Source organism: Thamnophis elegans, chromosome Z (genome assembly GCF_009769535.1).
Source record: "Thamnophis elegans isolate rThaEle1 chromosome Z, rThaEle1.pri, whole genome shotgun sequence".
In the NCBI taxonomy this organism is placed as follows: Eukaryota; Metazoa; Chordata; class Lepidosauria; order Squamata; family Colubridae; genus Thamnophis; species Thamnophis elegans.
The window spans coordinates 89,701,292-89,726,492 of NC_045558.1; the positions used below are offsets into that span (position 1 = coordinate 89,701,292).

Genomic DNA, 25,201 nt, shown 5'->3' on the forward strand with positions numbered 1-25,201 from the left:
AACTGGAGACAATAAAATACAAAAACTTGCTAACAAAAATAGAATAGATTGATTGTGACAAAAGAAAACAGATACCAACAATAATGTCTGCCCAGTAAATTTTGGGTACATTCCCAAAAATAAGGAGCACCACTTGAATACCATCAGATTGACAAATTCACCATCAGTCAATTGCAAAAGGCAATTTTACTTGAAGTAGCTTACATCCTGACACAATATCTGTAATACCAAAAAACATTTCCATCTGCTTATATAGGTCCTTGGGAAGGATTTGATAGACAGCCAAACATGCCAAATCCAGTCTGAGCACCTGGCTGACTCTGTGATGAACCATATTAATCTTCCAAATGAAAGAAACCAACTTATACCCTCCAAAGATGAACCATGGACCAGATTTAATTATTAGTCATGTTGCTAGAAATGCAGACTGTTCAACCTCTGGTTCTCTGTGTGTTGTTTGCTAATCTAAGAAACAATAACAGTAGTTAACAGATTTTTTTTAAAAAAATTGGATTTTATTTCTTGCACTGCAACAAAGGCTTATAAAGAAAAAATGTGCCTATGTCTATAAAAGTTTTAAAACAGCCCTAACATTGATATTCCTCTGGAAATTATTATACTTGAACTGGTATGATAAAATGCATATTTTTCTTTTCTGCTTATTTTGTAATCAAAAGTGCACATCTGCATAGAAAATAAGGGAGGTTACATATCAGAAATAGTAATAATCAAATGTGACTTTATGTCAGGATTCATCTCTCCCTTCTCGCTCATTTCATGCGATTTTCCTTGAGGATAACTTTCTGTAGTTTGGGGATAATGTAGAGAGTGATACTAGATAATATACCGCAGAGCGAGAATCAACCTTTGGTTCTCTGTGTGTTGTTTGCTAATCTAAAACAATAACAGTAGTTAACAGATTTTTTTAAAAAAAATTGAGGGATTTTATTTCTCAAATATCCTGGTATGCAGCTCTCATATGATTATGAACCACCACTATTACCTACCTTGTGGGGTGTTAATAACTAATTAAATTAGTCAAGGAAGTTTTCATCTCGACAATCGTCCTGAACTTTTCTCCATCTGGAAATTATATCTTCCTCCAAGTTCCTGCTTTAGCAATAAAAAAAAAAATTCTTTGAATTGCTTCCATATATATAACCTAGCCTCTAATGAATAAACAGTCTACTTACCCCAATTCCATCCATTCAATTTAAAATATTTGTTTATTGTTACATTTATTTGTTATTACCACGGGGCTACTCTGGACAGTTTGCAACAATAAAATGAAAAAAAGTTATTAAAAAAGTAAAAATAACAATAGTAAATTTTAACTTCAGTTGTCATCCTCTGACAGTAGGGAAACAGTTCAATTCTCAGGATATATTGTCACTATTAATTTCAAAATGTCATTCTTAAAAAATTAGTCTCCTTCAAGTCACCACAGCTAATGGAGATTTGATTGTGATCCTGTAATTTTTATGGCAGTAATGAAGAATACCATCATCCGGGAGCATCTTCCTGGATTTCATTTTGACTTAGTATAAGTTGGAGCCACAATATTTGCTGATGTGCTCACTATCAGCCCTGGAGATCATCTTTAACTTTTTCCCATCCACACTTGGTGGATGGCGAAATTGTGGAAAACAGGAGGGAGGTGGATGGAGTCAGTGTGGGATGTATAGCCATAACATTTTTTCCCTCAGTCAAGGATGTTCAGCCTGCACCTGGACAGGTATGACTGGGAATCTGTTACAGTTGGGACAGTGACCTGATTGGCCCATGTGATGCCCATGTGTATGCAGGAGAAGGGATTTTGACTTTACTTTGGCTGGGGAAAACCCCGGGGGCTTTCAGATTTGGGTTTTCCCAGATGTACCAATATGACTTCTCTAATAAAATTAAGGTTTGAGGAAAATGCCTGCCTTTGAGTTTTACTTCTGTTGGTGGTGTTATTTGGAACCCTGACATTTACTTCTAAATAATAATCAGGATAGATGCTGCTTAGCTCTTGGAATTCTATCACTAAGTAAAAGAGCAATTTCATCATGAGATGCCTAATCTCTTATATATAAGATCCTGTTGCATTTTATAGTTAATATATAAAATATAAAAAATTCTTACCATTTTACAAGGATTAATTTCACCCTGAAATAATGCTCTTACAAATAAAACTTGTCTCTCATCTCTATTCCTTTTTCTCCCAATAACTGGTATTTCGGCACACCCTAAAATACTATTCCTCATGACAAAACTCCAATATCTGATGAAGCAGAGTGCAATTCAGATAATATTATGTGTTATAATGCACTGGTTCTCAACCTTTTCTTCACCATGGACCCCCTTTAAATAGTTTTTGTGGCAATGGACTGACTCCCAAGACTTAAATCATAACATTTTTTCAAACCTTCACGGACCTCCTGTGACATCACAGCCCCCCATGGGTCTGCAGACCATAGGTTGAGAATCATTCTTGTATTAAATTATATAATACAATAAATAAATGCTAACATCTTCATGATTATTTAATGTTATGTATTATAAAAACTATGTTCATATTATCCCTTGAAATAAAGGGCACAGTACCTACAAAAAACTTGAAGGATATAGAAAAATATTCTGCAACTATTATGCATAATTTTTCTTTTTGCAGGTTTGCATCAATTACTATATATTGTATCTAATATCTAATAAATAAAGCATTCAAAAGATACTTAAATAAAATTGTTTTTCCATTACCTTCTCTGCTAAATGATCATCACTAAATTAACTTATGATGCTACAATTTACCTTTCCCTTTTGGGTTATTCATCAACAATTTTCTTCAGTATCTGCACCAATTCATATTATTTCAGTGCAGACAAGATTTGAAAAAGAAATGTAACTATTTATGATGACAAACTTAAGTAATAAATCCTTCATATTTTAAAAAGATTCTTCCATTTGTTCTCTTTTTTCCCATGGCCAGATTCATGGGGGGTTTTATAGCATGAATTTTTAAACAAAGCATAAAATATTTTTAAATTATTATTAAATTCTTTCATACTTCCATTTTAAATGATTTAGAAAATTCTAGTAATGTAGAATAAAAATAACATCTGGTTTATTTAATACTTAGACAAATACAATACAGATATAATGAATCAGTTAATTATCAATGCAATTTCCCAATATTGCAATAAACAAAAATGTTTACATATGCTCAGCTCTACAGATGATATCAGTTTACATGATACTGAAATTGCTAATTTAATTCCATACTGACTGAATTTATGTAAATAACAGAATTGGATTTGGATTTAAATTTAATATTCCACTCTAAAAAAAATAAGTCAAGCTATTTATTTTGTTTTCAAGACTCAAATGCAGATGTACAGATAACAAGTGGGAAGTTAGGGAGTGAAATATCTGTCCACATTACAATCACATTTGCAAATAAATGTGAATGCTTGAACCAAAAACTTTACTGGTGCTCTTGGACAAGAAAAAAAAATCCCCTGCAATTTACTGAAAAGCAGAGATCCAGGGAGTACCTTTATAACCTCAAGCATCCAGATTATCACTGCAACAAAGGTTTGTAAAGAAAAAAATGTGCCTATGCCTATAAAAGTTTTAAAACAGCCCTAACATTGATATTCATCTGGAAATTATTATGGTTGAACTGGTATGATAAAATGCATCTCTTTCTTTTCTGCTTATTTTGTAATCAAAAGTGCACATCTGCATAGAAAATAAGGGAGGTTATGTATCAGAAATAGTAATAATCAAATGTGACTATATGTCGGGATTCATCTCTCCCTTCTCGCTCATTTCATGCGATTTTCCTTGAGGATAACTTTCTGTAGTTTGGGGATATGTAGAGAGAGTGATACTAGATAATATACCGCAGAGAGAGAATCAAAAAAAAATTTCTTGGATGACCTTCCCTGCAATGTCAGCCTTATTTGGCCTGGTTGGAAGAAGACTCGCTTTTTTCAAATCAAGGCTATCGGTAAGCAACCAAAAGCATCGCTTTACATTTCTCGTTGGGGAAAAAAAAACACTTTAACCTAATTCTTCAGTCAAATACAATGAAACAGCTCATTCTTCATCCAAAGCGATTCCATATGAAAAAAAAAAAACGGGGGAGGAGGAATGCACACATGCTGAAAGCTAAACGTCAACTATTATGGTCCTCCACTTCCGCTCAAGCAAAGCGCCAAAGACGCCTTCAAAAAACCGGAACCGGAACTTTCAAAAGCTAGCGCCATTTCTCAATGTTTACCCATTTTTAAGATCCGCGGCTTCAATTCCTAGAATTACCCAGCCAAATATTAGCCTAGGCCAGGGGTCTCCAAACATGGCCGCTTTAAGACTTGTGGACTTTAACTCCCAGAATTCCCCGGCCAGCCAAGCTACCTGGCGAAGTTGAAGTCCACAAGTCTTAAAGCGGCCAAGTTTGGAGGATCCTGGCCTAGGCCTTGGCGATAAAGCCACTTTTCGTCTGAGGGCATGCGCATTCTGGCCAGCAAGATGGCGTCGTTTGCTGGATCTAGAATGGCCTTTAGGGTCGCCTACGGGCTGCGCTCCCGCTCCTCCCTCGATGTCCTTTGCCGTTGCGGGGGAGCTCGATTCCTCTGTACGCCTGCGCCCGCCGGGGGTGTCGAAGAAAACCACAGAGACCCTCCCTGGGTTGGGACCTGGTACGAGACGCTCTCTTCGTCGGCGCCTGTCGCGACGGTAGAATCGGGGTTAATAGCGCTGCAGGTTGCATCCGGGCTGCCCTGGTGGTCCACGGTGTTGGCAGCTACGGCCATCCTGCGCACTGGCCTAACCCTTCCTCTCAGCGTCTTCCAGAAGCGCGTCGTCGCCCGCGTGAGTTCCAAAAGGAGGGGTTGCCACTCAGCCTTTGCAGAGGGAGTTCTTCTTAGTAGATCGTGTTCTTATTTACGGATTGTGGATATTAAAAGTGACCCTCCCGAAGAAAGTGGGGTGCACGTTTTTTTACACCGAGTGATGTTGAAGTGTGACAGCTTATAAATAGTAAAATTTAGATGAGCAGTCCAAATTCTGCTAAGATCTTTATGTACTTGTGAAAAAGATGTGCCAGCACAAAGACGCTAGCACCTGCATGACCATTCATCCGATTTTTTTGGATTTGCATCCATGTGGGCACATCTTCAGCTCCTGAACTTTTAGCAACTAACATTCACTTTGCCTCATCTAGAAATACATGAAGTAATACAGATGCATTGAGATGTATGGAATATATTTAGTTTAATTAAATTATGTAAGCAAGATCTTATTAGTCTGGATAAATATCTGTTTCTTCCTTTCCCCTTTCTCCTTTTTTACTGTGCACAATATTTTTTCTTAGTATGTTCATCCTTTGTCATCCAGAATGCCCTCTAACATTTCTTATTTTGCCTGTTCATTGTTTATACTTTATGATATACACTAAAATTTCCATTAGAAGAGAAGATATCCTTAACACAAATAGTGTGAAAAATGTCACATGATGTATAGCTAAGTTGCTGACCTAGAAACTAAGAGGCTGGGTGATACTTTTAGAAAATAATATGGGAGAAAATGTGTATTTTGTATAATTAAGACTTCTTTGTCTTTTCAGCTAGTTAGAAAAATTGCAGCCTGAAATTGAATCCTTAGCCAAACAGCTCCGTTATGAAGTTTCAGTTTCTGCAAAGCAACACAATTGGTCTGAAAAGGAGGCTAGGTAAGATGTCTCTAATAATCACAAGAAAATACCAATATATGTTCTTCAGTATTTCGTATTTGGATTGGTTATCTGAGAGACAAACATATTTGTAAGATGCTTGTACCATATCCTACTATGGTATTTGTACAGTAATCCTACTGTAGGTCTTGCTCTGGGATTTGGCCTCCTTTTCTATATTTTTCTTTCAGCTATTTGTATATTTTCTGATTAGCATTTCATAGAGATCTAAGTAAACTTCTGATCTTTTCTCTTTTATTCAAAATATTTTATTTACATTCCTATTAACTGTTCCCAGATATGACATATGATGAACAAATTTATTTGAAGCATTTGTTTTTCTGCCAAGGAGTTCTCAGAATCACTCTCATATCAATTACAATTAAAGAATGTAATCCCTGTTTTCAGGTATACAATATAGAAGGCATCTCTTAAGAAAAATGGGATGAGAAATGAAGAATAAATAACTTTAGTCTCCAAGTTTTACTGTATCTGTTCTTACTACGATCAGGAATAAAAATAGATTATCATTAACCATTACTTTTCTTTGAATAATTTAAATCTTGGAGGCTTTTTGCTGCCATCCTTAATTTTTTTAAAAGCAGGTGGCCATAATGATCTCCCACAACTTACGAATGAATGATCTCCCACAACTTATAAAAATACTAAATAGCTGCTCCTGAAAGTCAAATGTTTTCCACAGGTACAGTGGGGCAAAAGAGTATTTAGTCAGCCACCAATTGTGCAAGTTCTCCCACTTAAAAAGATGAGAGAGGCCTGTAATTGACATCATAGGTGGACCTCAACGATGAGAGACAAAATGAGAAAACAAATCCAGACAATCACATTGTCTGATTTGGAAAGCATTTTTTTTTTTGCAAATTATGGTGGAAAATAAGTATTTGGTCAATATCAAAAGTTCATCTCAATACTTCGTTATATATCCTTTATTGGCAATGACAGAGGTCAAATGTTTTCTGTAAGTCTTCACAAGGTTGGCACACACTGTTCCTGGTATATTAGCCCATTCCTCCATGCAGATCTCCTCTAGAGCAGTGGGCAACACGGACTTTCAACTCCCTCCAAAGGTTTTCTATGGAGTTGAGATCTGGACACTGTCTAGGCCACTCCAGAACCTTGAAATGCTTCTTACAAAGCCACTCCTTTGTTGCCTGGGCAGTGTGTTTGGGATCATTATCATGCTGAAAGACCCAGCCAAGTTTCATCTTCAATGCCCTTGCTGATGGAAGGAGGTTTGCGCTCAAAATCTCACGATACATGGCCCCATTCATTCTTTCCTGTACACGGATCAGTCGTCCTGGTCCTTTTGCAGAGAAACAGCCCAAAACCATGATGTTGCCAACCCCGTGCTTCACATTAGGTATGGTGTTCTTTGGATGCAACTCAGCATTCTCTCTCCTCCAAACACGACGAGTTGTGTTTCTACCAAACAGTTCTACTTTGGTTTCATCTGACCATATGACATTCTCCCAATCCTCTTCTGGATCATCCAAATGCTCTCTAGCAAACTTCAGACGGGTCCAGACATGTACTGGTTTAAGTAGGGGGACACGTCTGGCACTGCAGGATCTGAGTCCCTGGCGGCATAGTGTGTTACTGATGGTAGCCTTTGTTACGTTGGTCCCAACTCTGCAGGTCATTCACTAGGTTCCCCCGTGTGGTTCTGGGATTTTTGCTCACCTTTCTTGTGATCATTTTGACCCCATGGGGTGAGATCTTGCGTGAAGCCCCAGATCAAGGGAGATTATCAGTGGTCTTGTATGTCTTCCATTTTCTAATTATTGCTCCCATAGTTGATTTCTTCACACTAAGCTGCTTGCCTATTGCTGATTCAGTCTTCCCAACCTGGTGCAGGTCTACAATTTTGTTTCTGGTGTCCTTCAACAGCTCTTTGGTCTTCACCTAGTGGAGTTTGGAGTGTGACTGTTTGAGGTTGTGGACAGGTGTCTTTTATACTGCTAACAAGTTCAAACAGGTGCCATTAATACAGGTAATGAGTGGAGGACAGAGGAGCCTCTTAAAGAAGAAGTTACAGGTCTGTGAGAGCCAGAAATCTTGCTTGTTTGTAGGTGACCAAATACTTATTTTCCACCATGATTTGCAAAAAAAATGCTTTCCAAATCAGAAATGTGATTGTCTGGATTTGTTTTCTCATTTTGTCTCTCATAGTTGAGGTCTACCTATAATGTCAATTACAGGCCTCTCTCATCTTTTAAGTGGAAGAACTTGCACAATTGGTGGCTGACTAAATATTCTTTTGCCCCACTTTAATTACATTAAAAAAATAGTCCAAAATTAACAGTAATAGTTCCACTAGCAATAGCTTTAATATAATGTGCTATTCTTTCTTACCTTAGAAATACTGCTAAATTCTAATTCTAGACAATTTCCTTATTGCAACATTTAAAGTCAAGGTGGACTTGACTTGGTATATACTGAAATTCTAACTCAGTAGAAGTAACCACTTTTGTTCATGGACTGTTCTGTTAATCTCTAAAATGATCTTTTATTTCTCTTTCCATCCAGGGCATGCTACAGGAGAAATATAAAAAGAATAGTTTCAGAGTTATATATTCGAGATAATTGTCATCCTTTCAAGACCACCCTGCTCATTTGGGTACAGCTTCCAGTATGGGTCTTTGTTTCCGTAGCTTTACGTGATTTAAGTATTGGCAGAGGAGATTCTGAAGGTAATAGTTGTGTAGTACTGCTTTAAATTATTGTATTTTCTAAAATTCTTTTCTCGGTGATTTACTTTCTTAAATGAAACATTTCTTTTCAGACTTAATATTTTTTCTAGCTTTGCCATTAAATCATTTTAATTCTGAAGTTGATTACAGCAAGTAAGTATAATTAAACTTGTGTACTGTCTGATTCCCAATGATTGGGTAGTTTACAATACTCAAACATAAACATAGTAAAATGGCAAGTATGACAGATCCAGTGGTGGGTTCCAGATCCCGTTCCAACCAGTACGGTTAGAACAGGCCTAGCGTCACACACATGGACACATGCATGCATGCGTCATACTTGCCTGCAACGCTTCTGCAAACCTCCATGACGCTTAAGCTGCTTGGCAGAGCGTCATGCAGGCGCCGTACATGCTGTGCGCAGAAGCGCCAAAGGTTTAAAGGATAGGTGAGCTTGGAAGGGCCCTCCGGAGTACCGTACTGGAACGGTACCTGGTGCTCTGAGCAGGCTTCGGTACACTCGTACCGGGGTGTAGTGCCTGTAACCCACCACTAGACAGATCGAATGAAGTAAGGAATCTCACTCTTCTTCCCTCACCAAAGGTTGGTGAAGAGCCAGATTTTCACCAGCCTTCTGAACAACAGCAGAGAGGGGCCATCTAAATTTTTCTAGAGTACAGGCACTAATGTCTGTTCTTCATGCAGGAGCTGAGAGATAGGCTTCCAGGTTGTACAGTGCATGAGGAGTATAAATAATATCCAACATAATTATTCAAGTGTTAGTGCATTATAGTAGAGCAATAAGAATTAATCAGCAAAAGCTATTCATTGAATATTATTATTATTATTATTATTATTATTTAATCTGGTGCAGCAGAGAGCTTTGCATAGTGAGCCAATTTGATGTAGTGGTTAAAGCCTCAGGCTAAAAACTGGGGGACTGTGAGTGCTAATATCATGGTTGCAAAACTAGCATGGTGACTTTCAACCAGTCACTTTCCCTCAGTCCTGGGAAGCAGGCAATGGCAAACCAGAAATCTTGTCAAGAAAACTGCAGGAACATATCTAGGCAGGTGTCGGGATCAACACTGATTCAAAAACACTGCCTATATGGGCATGAAAACTCCCTTTCTTTCTCTCTCTCTCTCTCTCAGTTCAAACCACCTTAAAGGAGTGTCGTGAGGAAGTAGGGGGCAGGAGTATTACTCTGTGAGAGAGGGAGAGGAGAGATGGACAGACAGAGATCCAATAATAATGGTCTGTGTCAGATGATCTATTTACCTTTGAAGCTGCTGAATAATATTTAATATGCAAAATGTAAGCATAATTATCAGTGAAGTTGTATAATTTAAAAATTGGTTTTATCCAAGCTGAAGATAATTTGTTTAAACAAATAAGAGATCAAGGTTTAATGCATATAAAGAGGATATATAATGTATTAATACAGATGGATTCGGAAACAGAATTAGTTAAAGATTGTATGATAAAGTGGGCTCAAAATATTGAAGAACCAATGATGTTGGATACATGGGAAAGAATATGGGTAACAAATGTGAAATTCACACAAGCTCAAAATCTGAGAGAAAATTTTTATAAGATGTTCTATAGATGGCATTTAGATCCTAAAAAGTTGGCTTCTATGTATCCGAATGTACAGCCTAAATGTTGGAGGTGTGGTTCTCTCGATGCTACATATTATCATATATGGTGGACCTGCCAAAAGGTCAAGGCATTCTGGATAAAAATATGGTGGATTATGCAAAATATCTTTAAAAGAAGGATAAAGTTTACTCCTCAGTTATTCTTACTAGGTATATGTACTGATTTTACAGTGGTAGAGAGTAACTTGATTCTGCACCTAATAATGGCAGCAAGACTGTTGGTGGCGCAATACTGGAAGAAGGAAGACTTGCCTACAACTCAAGAATGGACATTGAAAGTTACAAACTTAGCCGAGATGGCTAAAATATCGGCATATCTTAAAGATCACTCCAATGAGAGATATAAACGAGACTGGAAAAAATGGATTGACTATATACAAAATAAATACGGGACCAAGAAATTCCAGTTAGCCTATGCTTAAGATCAGAAATGATTTAAATTGTTTAAAGTTAGTTCAGCAAGAAGAAGCTAAGGTCAATGTAGAATGTCATTAATTTCTTTATTTCTTTTTTTCAATAGATTTTAGACTGTGTTTGTTAAAAATCCATACCGTGTACGGGTTCTGGGAAGTCGGGGGGAGAAGGAGGAGGGGGGTTGGGGAGGAGGGAGGGAGGGGTATGCATTAGGCTAGACAAGAATTTGGTGGTAAACTAGAATTATTTTGACACACAAAAATTGTACTTCGATGTCTTACTGATTGAGGAATGATGAAATGTTTGTTTTAAAAGAAATAAAACTTTTGAACCTAAAAAAAAAAAATCTGAATTGAAAAGAAAAAAATGCAATGACTTCTCAACTATTACTTTAGTCTAACCCATTGGTAGATCTAGTTCTAGTGTTTATAGATCTAACCAAGTAGGAGAAAACCAACATCCACAAGTTGCTGTTGCTAGTCCTTTTTACAGAATCTGCTAGCAATCATTCCTAGTTTAAATTCACTATCAGTACTAATGCTCTAAAATATTTGCCACATTTACAATAAATAATATGCCAATTATTTGTGTGTTTTCAACAGGGCTTTTAATTCAGGAGCAGTTTTCCACAGGAGGCATACTCTGGTTTAAAGATCTCACTTTACCTGACTCAACTTGGATTTTGCCAATCACTCTTGGACTTCTCAATCTACTGATAGTAGAGGTATTAGGTCTATTATAAAATCAGGGGGTGGATTAGAAGCTGTTGTACCCCAAGTAGCTTGTAATTTGTTTATTCTTCTTATATAATTCTAATTTAATACAGGCTCTCCACAGTTTTCAAAACACTAAGCAAGGAATATTGAGATGTAGACACAATATCTACAGTTAGTACATATAGAATTGGAAACAGCCAATTATTAAACAAGTTACAAACTAGAGAGAGGAAAACACTAAATAAAGTTAGGGCTGGTATTTGCATTCCTGTCATTCAAACTTTGGTGAAATATCAACATGCTATCCCAGGAGCACTTTTATATTTAATTTTCATTTGGAAATTGTATGTTTTTACTTGATTTCAATAATTTCTGACAATATGAATGTTAAAACAAGTGCAGTCATTGCCACTGCTGCTGACTATATTGTAGATTTAAGATTCAGATAGCACCCAAGACATAGACATAATTTATTAAATTTGTATGCTGCATGATACTCAACAACTCTGGGCTGTTCATAAAAACTAAATAAATTACCATAAAATTAGCAAAATGGCAAGTGTACTGAAGCTGGGAGAAGGATACTTAATAATAACAATAACTGGATTAGAGCAAGTTCTAGTTTTATTATTTTACCTACTGTAATAATTCATAGTGTTCCCTCATTTGGCTTTTGTTCACTAGGTAGGGGCGTCAATCATTTTAAAATTTAATTGTCACAATTGATAAAGTTTAAGGGTCTGGATGATATAATGCAAAGAAGAATAGTTCATAAGTATTGCAAAATTAACAAAAGAGATAGTTTGGATTCAAACGAATGTCCAGCTTTCTAGAACTCTCACAAATGTGTAGTATAATGGAAGGGAATTTGTTTTAAATGCATATGAACTCAGATAATTTGATGTGATGGAATTCATGGCATTTATTTTTATTTGATACATTTAATATAACAAACCACTTGACTTATGAGTGGTGCACAAGAATAAAAACAGATAAGAAAATGATCAAGCCAGCAAAAGCCAGTGATTGCTTTATTTTTAATAGCAAAACATTCAGACTCACCTAATGCTGCCGGTAAGAGTGATTTTTTTAATGAAGAGACTGAATTATTCTACACCCATACCTAACTACTAAATTTTTCTTTTGTGTTTTTCTTTCCGATGTATAATGCTACCAGGCTAGGAATAGAAGTAGCTTCTTTTTTAAAAAGCCGATTCTCATAAACCAAGAGGTTTTTTTCCAAGGACAATAGTAGAGTCTGACAATGCAGTTAATGAAATTTCTTCACTGTTCTTTGAAAGTAAAGCCATTTATTGACATGATCTTGACCATGTCAACCTATTTTTTTAAACCAGGGTTCAAACTTTTAATTCTAAAAAATAAGACACACAACTCTTTTCTGTACCTCATGAAAGCATATCTATAATTCCTGTCAAAAATACCTAAGTGGTGCCTATCGGAGCAATCTTTAATGAAAGTCTCTTAATTTTTTTTTTATTGCAATACTGAGATAATAGTTACCTGTGATTTACCTGCAGAAGATGGACTCATATTTACTTGTCCTTCTCACTTATCTTGCTAGTGTTTAGTATAAACAAATTTTCTGCTTCCAGATCTCATAGACAGAATTTGCCTTAATTTCCAGAGCTGTTTGTATGTAGATAGCCAGATGGTTGCCTACGTAGGTTTAATTTATAGACCTACAGTCCATTTCTAATGTGACTACATTAGAAACAAACTGATTTAGTATGTGTGGATATCATTGCCAATGGTTATATATTACTCCAAAATGTAGGGACTAACCTTGAGTCCTTAGTCTGAAATAGCGTAGATATTCCGGATCATAAAATAATTAGCATAAACAAGACAGCCTATTGTGAAGCTTCAGAACAAGTGATAAAAAAATTCATTTACCGAATACCGAATAATTTTGTCCACAGAATGAAAATTGTTTACTTTGACATAAAGAACATTTCTGGGTATATTGGGAATTCTAAAATTTAATTTGGTAAAATAACTTTAAAAGATACTTGTTAAACATATTTTATGCTGTTAAGGTTTGGTTTAATGAAAAAACATGGACATAAAAATACATACAAAGTCTTAACAGAATGCGTTCTGTCAATTGTACTTTAACTTACTTGGCGTCAGTATCTCCTGCCCTAATCTTCTCAACTGTGCATGTAGTCATTTCTGTAGTTCTATTATTATGTTTGATTATCAAAATCTCTAATTCTTGACTTGTAATTCCCTGTCATAAGGCCCTCCATCATACTGTAGAATATTATGGCTGTAAAAACTCAATGGTGTATCAGGTGATACATGTAAATATGTGAATAATCAGCTAATTTGCCCAGAACATCATTCAGTAAATATAATCCTAACTGATATTTCTTCTTACTGTTTCTAATTTGTCTTTCCAGATTTTTAGTTTAAGAAAAACTGAAACATCCTGGGTTTGGAAGTATGCTACCAACTTTTTTCGAGCAGTCTCTGTGCTAATGATCCCCATTGCTTCAAATGTTCCATCAGTAAGTTTGTTAGTATAGTACATTATATTAGCTGCAAAAGGTCTTTGCTTCCAACATTGAATGGCTTCATATGGATGTTCAATGTTGGGAACATTGAGGAATCGTATTATTAAGAATATTGTTTTTCAGCAGATTGGCAGTTCGATTCCCACTGGCTCAAGGTTGACTCAGCCTTCCATCCTTCTGAGGTCGGTAAAATGAGGACTCAGATTCTTGGGAGCTGATATACTGATTTTGTAAACTGCTTAGAGAAGCTGTAAAGTGCTATGAAGTGATACAGAAATCTAAGTGCTATTGCTATTTTATATTGGTATTGCTAGCTTATAAATACTTATAGTGCTGTTTCCTACATTGTGTGATGGCCAGTGGGGATTTGAATTCAAATCTTCCTCTCACCAAGTCATATTTTCTATTTACTAAATCCATTCTGTCCAACTAGTGTTATATGTGGCACAACAGAATTTAGAGATCATCTACAAATCATAAAATAGGACATTAAATCTTGCTGCACATTATCAATACATATTATTTCGCCACATAAATGACCTACTTGGAAGAATGTCTTTTTGAGGTAGGATCTAATTTTCATATGAGCTGATTGGTGATAAACGGTTGTGAATTATAATGCTACATGGCAACTGGAAAAAAAACCAATCTGACGTATTAAAATCAGTAACTTCAAATGCTGCATGTAAACAATGGTTTATGAAGCTCAGCTTTTAAGATGGCTTCCTATGTGGAAATTGCTGAATATTTCAGACATTCTAAATAGGATTTCATGGAGTCATGGTTATTCACTATTCTTCATCCTAATATGATACATTTATAAAGATAAAATTAGGGGGGTATAATGCCTTATCATTCAGAATTCCTAGGAAGAAAATGGGATAACACGTTACTCAAGCTTTTTTTTTAATTTGGATATTTTTAATGAGAGATGATGTGACTAGTTGGCAATAATACTACTTTTATTCACTTTGTAAAAGTTAGTATGTCCTTTTTCCTTCTTTTATTTCAGATACTAGCTTTGTACTGGGTATCTTCCAGCTTCATAGGCCTTTCACATAACCTTCTGCTGCGCTCTCCTGCTTTCTGTAAATTATTCCATCTCCCTCGGACCAAGTCTGATTCAGATACTCCATACAAAGACATTGTTGCTGCTTTGTACATGAAATATTTCTTTAAGTGATATGCATCTCTGTAATAGAACCAAATGATTTTTTTACTATATTAAATTGTATTATGAAGCTAACTTTGTTAGAGTAGAGAAACTTTTTATGTCCCCTTTAGATATTTTTTTGTCAGCAAGTAGGAGACAACATCCTTAAAAATATTAGCTTTCGATTCAGTGTTTGTTTTTAATTTATATGGAATTTCTGAAATCTTGCAGCTTTTCCTGAAAAACATTTCTTGTCCTTCTAGGTGATGTAATTGTTTGAATATTATGTATTGATATTTGTTTCTTAATAATTTTGGCAGCTTAAAATACAAGCATATTTTTTTCAGCATGCATATAACATGTTCATAAAATCATAAACTGGTTTTCTGATATTTTCGAAGTGATTTAGAAGAGAGAAAAACTCCCATCCTATCTTCTGTGTCATATGTGACATGTACAGTCATGCAAAGGGAGATAATGAGTTGCCAAACAGAAAAGAACTTTAGGGGTGAAGTTAACAGTAAAACTCCAAGTAGCTCCCATTCATAGGATTTCAATTGATCACATTTCTTCCACATATCCTCTAGAAAACAGTAAGTTTCTTGCACCCATATTAGTCTAGATCAGTGGTTCTCAACCTGTAGGTCGGGACCCCTTTGGGGTTCGAACGATCCTTTCACAGGGGTCGCCTAAGACCATTGGAAAACACATATTTTAGATGGTCTTAGGAACCGAGACACCAATTTTATGATTGGAGATCACCACAACATGAGGACCTATATTAAAGGGTCGCGGCATTGGGAAGGCTGAGAACCACTGGTCTAGATGAAATGGTTAAATATATGTTAATTTTACTTTTATAACACCTATGATTTACATTTTTGTATTTAAGAAACATTGAAATATTTTAGCAGTGAGTTATAAATATGCAATTAGAAATCTGAGACTTGGGGAAGACATTACATAAGGGATAGTATCTAAGTTTAAAGAAGACAAATCTTTCTTGAGCAATCTCTTCGTTTTCTAGCAACGCAATTGACCTGTGACAATTGCCCAGCGTCTCTACTAGCTTCACAGTTTTAGAAGCAGCTCTTTTAACTGTAGTTATATTGATTTAGCTGTTCATATACCAATCACCATTTATGTGGAAGAATCTAATGAACTTTCATAATATTAATAAGCATATTTCTAATCACATTGAATATATATTTTTTAATTTTAAGGAAAGGAAATGTTCATCAACCAGTAACCATTCTCCAATCTGCATTAACAGAAAAACTAAAGTTATCATTTGGCTTCATAGCTCTGAATAAAAAAGGGAAAATAAATTAGCCTAATACTTTAAAACAGTAGTTTAAACAGTACTCCAGTACTGTTGAACTGGAACTTTGAAAATGACATTAGATACATTGAATTCACAAAAAGTAGTACCCCAAATACCTGCTGTTATAGTGAACAGATTCTTCCATCCTTTTTTGGCGTGTGTGGAATTTAATGCATTTTGGATGTGTTTCTAATTTTTCTTTCAAACATATATTGAAATAGACAAATGTAACTGGTACATAGTGTTAAGCACTTTGTAGGAGTCAGACTCATGATCAATTCAGCACAGTGAATTGGCAATTATGGCATATTATGATGTTTCACAATAAAAAGGTTTCCTCAAACGAACCAGCTAGGATCGTTGCAAACTATTCAGCATCACAGATATAGTATCAACCAAGTTTTCACTGTACCATAAGTAATCTAACTTCTGGAGATGGATGAAAATACTGCTATGGCTAAGTTTGAAAAGCTGATTTATACAGTGGTGCTTAAAAGCTTGTGAATCTTTTTGAATGTTCAGTATTTCTGCATAAATATTACCTGAAACACAACTTGTTCTACACAAGTCCTAAAACTAAATATTTTTGTTCACTACTTTTTAATTGCAAATTTTGGTTTGATTACTTATTTTATGTATATAACTTATCATAGTATAAAATGCCAAATCCTCATGGTTCATCCAAAACCATGATCAATGCCATCTTTGTCCTATGTCCTGGCCCGACACCTGTTTGAAGGGGCTTATCAGAATCTTTGAATCTGTAACCAAACCACTTTCTCAATAACAGGAGACAGAGAAAAAGTTGTCCAGTGGGTGCAGTGGAGCGGGCGAATCATCCCCTCCCTTAAAGAACGTGGCATTACAGTTATCCACCACCACCTGGGAAGGGCATGAATCCCATTAACAAGCCACAAGGGGTATGAATCCAGGAATTAACAATCTTGAACATTCAGCCCATTTACTTGGTAATAAAAGCCACAAAATGTATTTTAATAATTAATTTTTATCTGTTAGAATAAAAAACAATGAAATGAAAAACAATTTTAGGGTTAAAATATAGGAAAATGACCTTTTTGTATTGGATACATTAAAAGAATGAAGAACTGAAGATGATCTACCACTTCCATATTTTATTTGTGATTTTCTAACAATGTTAAGCTAGCTATTAGAGTAGGATGATTGAAAAAGGCATACCACTTGAGTTTTCCTGCAAGATTTTTTTTCAGAAAATCAATGAAAAAGATATTCAAACATACAATCACATGGCTGGCACTGCAGTACTTTATTTAAATGCTACAACAGATGAAGTATCAAGTCATATTTTTGATCAGGCAATGTATTAAGGAATAAAGTATGACTCAATTACACAACTTATTCTTGCTACATTTATAGTTCATTCAAGAAGATTCTAATTTTATCTGTGTTTAGTTACAGCATCTATATCGCCATGCCAAGGATTAACAATTCTCAGCTTTTAATAAGAATTTAACCCAAAACCATGTCCATAAATAATTGTTAAAATTGGGCTTTGGTTTTTACCTGATATGCCCCTTCTCTGGGCAGGTGGAGACAGCGGTCATGCATTTGGTGTGTAAATTCAGTACTCCATTATTTATTCCTAGTAGCAAAATATTCCAGCCTATTCTCCAAAGTTGGTAGAGACAGCGGTGATGCATGGGTTAACTCAGCCAGTAACCAATAGAACTGAGTCTACAAAAGTGATGTCATCGCCTCTGAGGAGTGTCCTCCCGCTTTCTTGACGAAGGAGATAAGTAGACTGCTGTGCGCTATTTGATTGCTCTCAATCCCTTTGATGCTCCTGTAGTTCTCCCAGATCTCCCTCTGCAAATTAAGCCAGAGCCTGAAAGGGCGGGGATGACCACTGTCTCCACCTGCCCAGAGAAGGGGCATATCAGGTAAGAACCAACGCCCCATTCTCCAAAGTTGGTGGAGACAGCGGTCATGCATGGGACATACCAAAGCTAGGCCTGTCCCTGGGTGGGAATGGGACTGGGCTAGGAGCTTGGAGAGGGAAGAACTTGTTGAAGGACCCACTGTCCAAATGCCGCATCCGCCAAAGCATATGTATCTACCTTATAATGGCAGATAAAGGGGGTAGTAGTAGTCCAGGTGGCCGCCTTGCAGATCTCCACCAAGGCCTGTCTTGTCCACGCTGCCACCATAGCTGCACTGCACGTGGAATGTGCCGTGATGATGGAGGAGTGAGATGATGTGCCAGGTAAGCTCTTGAAATGGCAGATCGGATCCAGCGCCCAACCATTGATTGATGGAGAAGCTTTTAGCTCCTTATTTGTGGGATGGAAAAAGACGGAGAGCTTCGGTGTGTCTGAAGACAGCCGTCTTGGCAATACAGATCTTAAGAGCACGTCTAACCTGTGCCATTTGCATTCAAGTCTGTAAGAAGGATTAGGACAGAAATTTGGAAGAGAGAGGTCTAGAGATCAATGAAAGACCGAATTTACCTTTTGAACAAAGGTGGGATCAAGGCAAAGGACCACATGGTACGGATGAAATACAGGTCAGATTGGATGGAAAGGGCCACCAATTCCGAGACCCGACGTGACAACGTGATGGCCACCAGAAAGGTCTTCAGTGTAAGATGATGCAATGAGGCTCACCTGAGAGGTTTGAAGGGCGGTTCAGCGAGAAAGTCAAGGACCCTGGCTAGATGCCACGAGGGGAAAGGGTGTATGACAGGAGAACAGAGATTAGACGCACCCCTAATGAAGCGGTGGACATGAGGGTGCAAGAAAAGAGGCTCATCTCGGTGAAGTGAGAGAACCGAAGAGAGAGCCAACACTTGTCGCCATAAGGTGTTTGGCGAGAGCCCCTTATCAAGCCCCTGTTGGAAGAAATCCAAAACCTGGGGGACCGAAGCCTTCAGGGGGATGGCATCTCAAGAGCAGCACCATGTAGTGAAGGTCTTCCACATTGATTCAAAGATCCTGTTAGTGGCAAGCGAGAAGCCTGAATAATCCGAATTTCAGTCTCAGAAAGGTTAGCCGCCCTCAAGACCGCCCACTCAGCTTCCATGCGGTTAGGCGAAGCCAGGACAAGTCGGGATGGTGAATGGACCCCTGATGAAAAGGGGACATTATCATTGGAAGATACCATACCAGGGTTGGTGCGGCCAATGATGGGCAATTAGGATGAGTTCGGCATCTTCCTCTATCATTTTCCAAATCACCCTCTGTAACGGGGAAGGGAGGGAAGGCATACAGGAGACCGTGAGGCCACCTGCACCTTAAGGGCACCTGGTGCCCTGTAACGAGACAAGTACCTGGGCAACTGCCTGTTGGATACCGTTGCGAATAGATCTAGCACTGGAGTCCCATACCTGGACAATAGCTGTCTGAAGATGTGACGGTTCAGGCTCCACTCCGCAGGGTCGATTGTTGTGTGGCTCAATCTGTCTGGGTGTTGTTGTGCCTGAGATGTGTTCGGTGTGGAGAGAGAAGATTGGCTTCCGCCCAGATTCCTAGGCAAAAGGCAGATTCGTGAGAGATAGCGCCCTTGTTTCCCCTTGGCGGTTGACGTGCACCTTGGCTGTTGTGTTGTCCGTCCGAATCAGCATGTGTGTATTGAGAAGTGAGGATTGGAAATGAAGGAGAACCAGATGGATGGCTCTCAACTCTAGCCAATTCATACTGTGGGAAAGGTCAGAATTGGACCAGAGAGCCTGAGCCACTTGATCTTCCAGGTGAACTCCCCATCCCCATAAGCTTGCGTCCATCGTGACTATGAGACGTGGAGATTCCCTGAAGAAGGACCTCCGAGAAATGGCCGGGGAGATCCACAGTCCAGAGATTGGATTACCTCTGGAGTCAACCTGACTTTCACTAGGGTTGGTTGCTGTTGGTTTTCTGGAATGGCAAATCATTGAAGGCAGCGGCTGTGGAGCCGCATCCAAGGAACAATGGAGAAGTATGAGACCATCTTCCCCAGCAATTGAGACAGCTGGAGAAGAGGGACCAGCTGTCTCCCTCGCACCTCATTGGCCAGGTCTCTGAGGCTGATCTGGCGTTCCTGAGACAGGAAGACCTTCCCCTGAGAAGAATCGATGAGGGTTCCCAAGAGTACCAGATGTGAGGTGGAGACAAAGTGACTCTTCTCCTGATTGATGGAGAATCCCACCTCCTGAAGCACCTGTAAGGTGTCCTGGAGATCCTGAAGAGCCCAGTTGTGTGACCTGGACAACAGGAGAATGTCATCCAGGTAGCACATGATCTGGCTCGCAAGTGGGCTGCTACGACTGACAGGAGTTTGGGAAAACCCTGACAGCCCAAATGGAAGGACCCGATACTGAAAGTGACGGACCACATAGGCAAAGCGGAGGAACACCTGTGTTGCTTGTGAATGGGCACATAGAGGTAAGCCTCCATGAGGTCCACTGATGTGAGGTGATCGTGTTTCGCACACTCTCCAGGATTGACAGGAGAGAGTGCATTTTGAATCTGTACCTGATGAATCGATTTAGAAATTTGAGATCGAGGATTGCTTTTCAGCTCCCCGAAGACTTTAGCACAATAAAGAGACAAGAGTAAAAAACCTGTCCACCTGGCCTGGAGGCACAGATTGAATGGCCCAAATGTGAAGCAGAGGGATGGCCTGCTCTACTAGGAGCATCTTGTGAGGGTCCCTGGAGATTGGGCACGTGACAAAATGGTTTGGAGGGCTGGAGCGCAAGACCAAGAGAAGGCCGAATCTTGTTTGAGAAGGAGGGGCCCTGTCTGGAAGGAGCCTGACATTGCGGACAGGGGTTGGAGGAACCCCCGTCCTGTCCACGAAAGGGCTGCCTACGATAAAAGGACTGATTCCGACCCTCCTGCTTCTTAGTGGCCGGTTGCAGGACATTCCGCTTATCCTTGGACTCTACTAGTAGAGGTTTTAAGGGAGAACCAAAGAGAAGGGGGAAGAATAGGGAGAGGAGGCAGATCTCCATTTGGCTCAGGACTCCGCCTACCACTGCTTCAGCCAGAGGAACCAGCGAATGGTGATAGAGAATGCTATGGCTTTGGATGCGAAACGGGCCACGTCTAAGGAGGCATCTGCAGTGTATTCTAGGTCCGCCTTCAATTTGTTAATGTCCCTGCGAGCCCTAGAATCCCTGGCTGGAAGTCTCCCTTGAAGTTGTCTTAGACATAAGAGGGCAGAGTGACTAAAGAAAGAAGCAGACGTAGCTGCCCTGACGGCCCAATCCGAGGCCTGATGTCCCTTGACCAGAGTTTGTTCTATTCTCTTGTCTTCAGAGCGAAGAGCCTCCTTTGGAGCTGCTGAGGCTGCGTTAGGAGAGGACAAGCTAACTACAAGTAAGTCAATAGAAGGTACCTATAGAGCCTTGGTGAGTTCTGGTCCCACATTATACAGGTGCTTGTCTAAGATATTGGGGAGGAGGCCTGTACCTGGTGATGCCCATTGGTTTTGGACCATGTCTATGAAGTGTCTGGGTGATGGAATCACCTCTTTTTTCACTTTAGGCTGGATGAAGAGGGGGTTGGTGGTGTCCACCTCCGTTCCCTGAGGAGCCTTGGGTGAAGGGATGCCAGCGATCTTGGCCTTAAAAAGAAGAGACCGAAAGACAGCAGGTTTAAAGAGACCGACAAAGGTAAGTGAGTTGGGGGGGAGGCCCAAAAACCAATGGTTGGATGGACATGCCTGGTAACTTATGCGATGAAGGAGGCCGAGAAATCACCTTTCCTGCATCTGGAAGCAGAAGAAGACCTGCGTGGAGTAGAATGGTTAGAAGACCTGTGCTTAAGTCTTGCTGCTATGCCACGTTCAATGGCCTCAGATATGATATCAGCCATGCCAGGTGAGTAACAACAGCGGCGGGAAGGGGAAGAGATATCCTCCTGGTACAAGGGCTCTTCATCAGGAGTGATGCTCCTGCCACCCTTGGATTCATCCCTACTACAGGCCAGATTGCCTGTGCCTTTCCTTCCTCAGGTTGGATAATGGATGCTGCAGGGAAGAGATCATCCTTCAAATCAGAAGATAGGTCAGGAAGAGGACTGGATTGAACAGTCCTCTGAGACTGAACCAGATGGGATTCCGTGTGTTTGGTCTTGCCCCTGGCCTTTTGGGGAGGAGCCTGAGTGGCATTGCCATCGTCCTGCGAAGGTGGATTGGCTGTGGTCCTGTGACTAGACCTGGGAGCCTTGGAAGAGGGTTCAGTGGGGGGAGCCTCCAGGGCAGGTTGCGCCTCTGGGTCCCAGATGATGGAGACTCGGTGGTGGGAGCAGTGTCCAGGGTAGTTGGAGGGACTTGTGGATCATGGGCAGGAGAGGAAGCAATGGCTTGTACTCATGACTTTGTTGTCCCGAAGGGGAGAATCAAAATGGCCACCGGAGCTTCTTCACACCAAAACAAAATGGCTGCTGAGGCTACAGAGCCTATGGGCCAGGCGCCATGAGGTAGCTGAGGCCACGGAAGGAATGAGGGCAGTGTGGGCTCTAAGAGGAGGCTGCAGAGGCGGTGGCAGTCTAGCAGGAGCGCTTAGCGGCGGCGGTGTGCAGCAGCAGCGGCGCTTTCCCGGCGGCGTTTGGCGGTGATGGAGAGCCAGCAGAAAGCGGGAGCGCTAAGCAGAGCCTCCAACAGCCAGTGCTAGGCAGCGCTGAGTCCAGGGAAGACTTTGCAATCGCAGGCAAAGTCAAGAGGCTAAAAGCCTCCGAAGAAAACCCTGGCAGTACCTCTCAGGAAGCCCTGGGGCTAATTGAGAGCCCTGGTTCCGAGAGTTGCTATTATCAACGATCCTGTCCACTAAAAATTTAGAAGTAAAATTTTTAGAGGAGAAGCCTATTAAAACAGATTAAAGTAGCCAATTCAGCAATTTTGAATAGTTAAGTTGAGGGGAGAGCAATTAGCACAGCCAGTTTCAATCAAACTGAGTCTAAAAAAACGGGAGGACATTCCTCAGAGGCGATGACATCACTTTTGTAGACTCAGTTCTATTGGTTACTGGCTGAGTTAACCCATGCATCACCGCTGTCTCTACCAACTTTGGAGAATAGACTGGAATATTTTGCTACTAGGAATAAATAATGGAGTACTGAATTTACACACCAAAATTGGGACTAATAAATACATTGCTCATATTGGCTTAGCAATCTTTGTGGCAAGACTTCTTCCAAGCTGTTTTGGAAACATTTAAAAATGTGGCTTCCCTACAGTGCTGATATAAATAAATTCAAGTCTCTATTGACCGGTGTCAGTGACACTGGCTAGAACAGTCCGGACACAGTCTGTTTTTCACACATTAATTCTCATGGCAACATGTGAACAATTAAGGAGATGTCAAATATAGTAAGTCAGTTCTAAGCAGAAATTAAAATTTAATTTGGATTACAAAAATCAACTGCTGAAATATTAGTTGCGCTGTAAAGAATATAACAAAACATTATCTAATTAAAAATAATGATTAAAATCATTTTAAAGGCATAAAATACAGAACCAAAAAGATTTCTTACTGTATACAGCCCTTTCAAATAAAATATATCTTGGGTTTTTTTTATTGAACCATATATTTTATTTACTTTCTTCCCCTCTGGAGTCAAAATATTCCAATACTGCACAAAGTATCTTTTTTGTACATTATTTATATAAAAAAATAAAAAGTTTGAAACATTCAAAATGATGATCACTTTTAAAAAATTACATTAAAAAATAAATCTTAAGATGACATTCCCTGGACCTTTTTATTCCATTCACTGAGATCCAGACTGAATGCTTTAAGGCAAGTTGTCAGGCTGGCATCAAGATGATAATTTTTCATAAGAGTAAGATAGCAAAGTAGAGCTGTGTAATTGTGAGAGGTCAGTGAATCGGCTTCTCATGTACACTAACAGAACCATCTTCCATGCCAAAGTAAACTCGCTCTGCCATATTGATGAACAGACCTGTTTCCACCACTCCTAAAACAGAAAAACTCAATTATGTTTAATTATTACCAAAATACTACACATTAACTAATATATCTTAAGAATGATATAAATTCAACTGAGATGAAATATGCTGAAAGCTTCAAAAATAAAAATTCTATATTAAAATACTACATAAACCACAGTAGCATATCTCAACCTCAATAATTAAGTTGTGTAGACTTCAACTTCCAGAATTCCAGACCTTTGTACTTTTGCTGAGTTTGAAAAGCCCTGCTCCAGGGGAAATTCTTTTTTACTGCTTTGGGTGTTCAACAGCGAGAAGGGGAAGGAGGAGTCAAAACAATACATTTTCAATAGGGTGCATCGTGCGATCATTTTGCAGCAAAAGCAAAGCTGACATTTGCCCATCATCCCTTTTTTCTCTATATGTATCTCACTAATTTTTTGACAGGAAAAAGAAGCAAAAGAAACAAGAACTGTAGCCTCAAACTATAATCAAGAGAAGCCAGACAAGGCAGTTGCAAAGATTTCTGATGTCTATTTAAAAATCACCTTATCTTAGTCATGCATTTTAGTCATATAGGATAAGCCAAGTGAAATTTTATGCCATGGAATATCCAAAGAGTAGACCCAGCACTTCTAACAATAAGCAGGTTCCCTTTTTGCCCAAATACTTATGAGCACCCATAAGGGATAATTTCATAGGTAATTATCTAATTCATATTGTAAAAACAATATAGCAGGGATAATTTCATAGGTAATTATCTAATTCATATTGTAAAAACAATATAGCAGCTTTGCCCAATACCAATTAAGACTTCAGATATAAGCAAACTGAGAAAATGAGGGGAAATACTAAATTCTGCATTGCTGACATGACTTATTTTGGTGAAACAATACTGCCACCCGCAGACGCAGTAATGTTCATAAATCCTTTACTAATGTGCCTCCCATTTTTGATTATAAATTGAAAAAAATCATTTTTTTATCTATCAGCTTAGTACAGATTTTATAGAACTAAACCAAAAGAATAAAATTAATCTTTAAAAGTTATAATTTTACTCCAAT

General features: G+C 38.7%; 2 protein-coding genes across 6 annotated transcripts in view; one reads left to right on the top strand and one right to left on the bottom strand.

The window, feature by feature from the left end:
- The first annotated feature begins 4,356 nt into the window (after positions 1-4,356).
- Positions 4,357-23,868, top strand: LOC116520881 (cytochrome c oxidase assembly protein COX18, mitochondrial). Of its 2 annotated transcripts, none has more exons than XM_032235319.1 (6): positions 4,357-4,854; positions 5,613-5,713; positions 8,261-8,424; positions 11,102-11,223; positions 13,639-13,746; positions 21,731-23,868. In XM_032235319.1, the coding sequence occupies exons 1-6, from the start codon at positions 4,492-4,494 to the stop codon at positions 21,737-21,739; spliced, it is 867 nt and encodes a 288-aa protein (XP_032091210.1). In that variant the 5' UTR covers positions 4,357-4,491; the 3' UTR covers positions 21,740-23,868. The 2 variants fall into 2 exon arrangements, with proteins under 2 accessions (XP_032091210.1, XP_032091209.1); XM_032235318.1 differs by lacking the exon at positions 21,731-23,868 and adding an exon at positions 14,765-15,596.
- Positions 17,498-25,201, bottom strand: part of RPIA (ribose 5-phosphate isomerase A) — a 31,648-nt gene continuing 23,944 nt past the window's right edge. For all 4 annotated transcript variants that reach the window (XM_032235322.1, XM_032235324.1, XM_032235321.1 and 1 more), the window contains exon 10: positions 17,498-24,163. In XM_032235322.1, the coding sequence (XP_032091213.1) occupies positions 24,066-24,163 (98 nt within the window). In that variant the 3' untranslated portion in view covers positions 17,498-24,065. The remainder of the gene's footprint in view (positions 24,164-25,201) is intronic.

Excerpts from the sequence above, each read along its gene's own strand:
- LOC116520881 (XM_032235318.1), top strand. The coding sequence starts at position 4,492 with ATGCGCATTCTGGCCAGCAAGATGGCGTCGTTTGCTGGATCTAGAATG. Across the intron at positions 8,425-11,101 it reads TGGCAGAGGAGATTCTGAAG|GGCTTTTAATTCAGGAGCAG; the intron begins GTAATAGTTGTG and ends TGTTTTCAACAG. Across the intron at positions 11,224-13,638 it reads TCAATCTACTGATAGTAGAG|ATTTTTAGTTTAAGAAAAAC; the intron begins GTATTAGGTCTA and ends TTGTCTTTCCAG.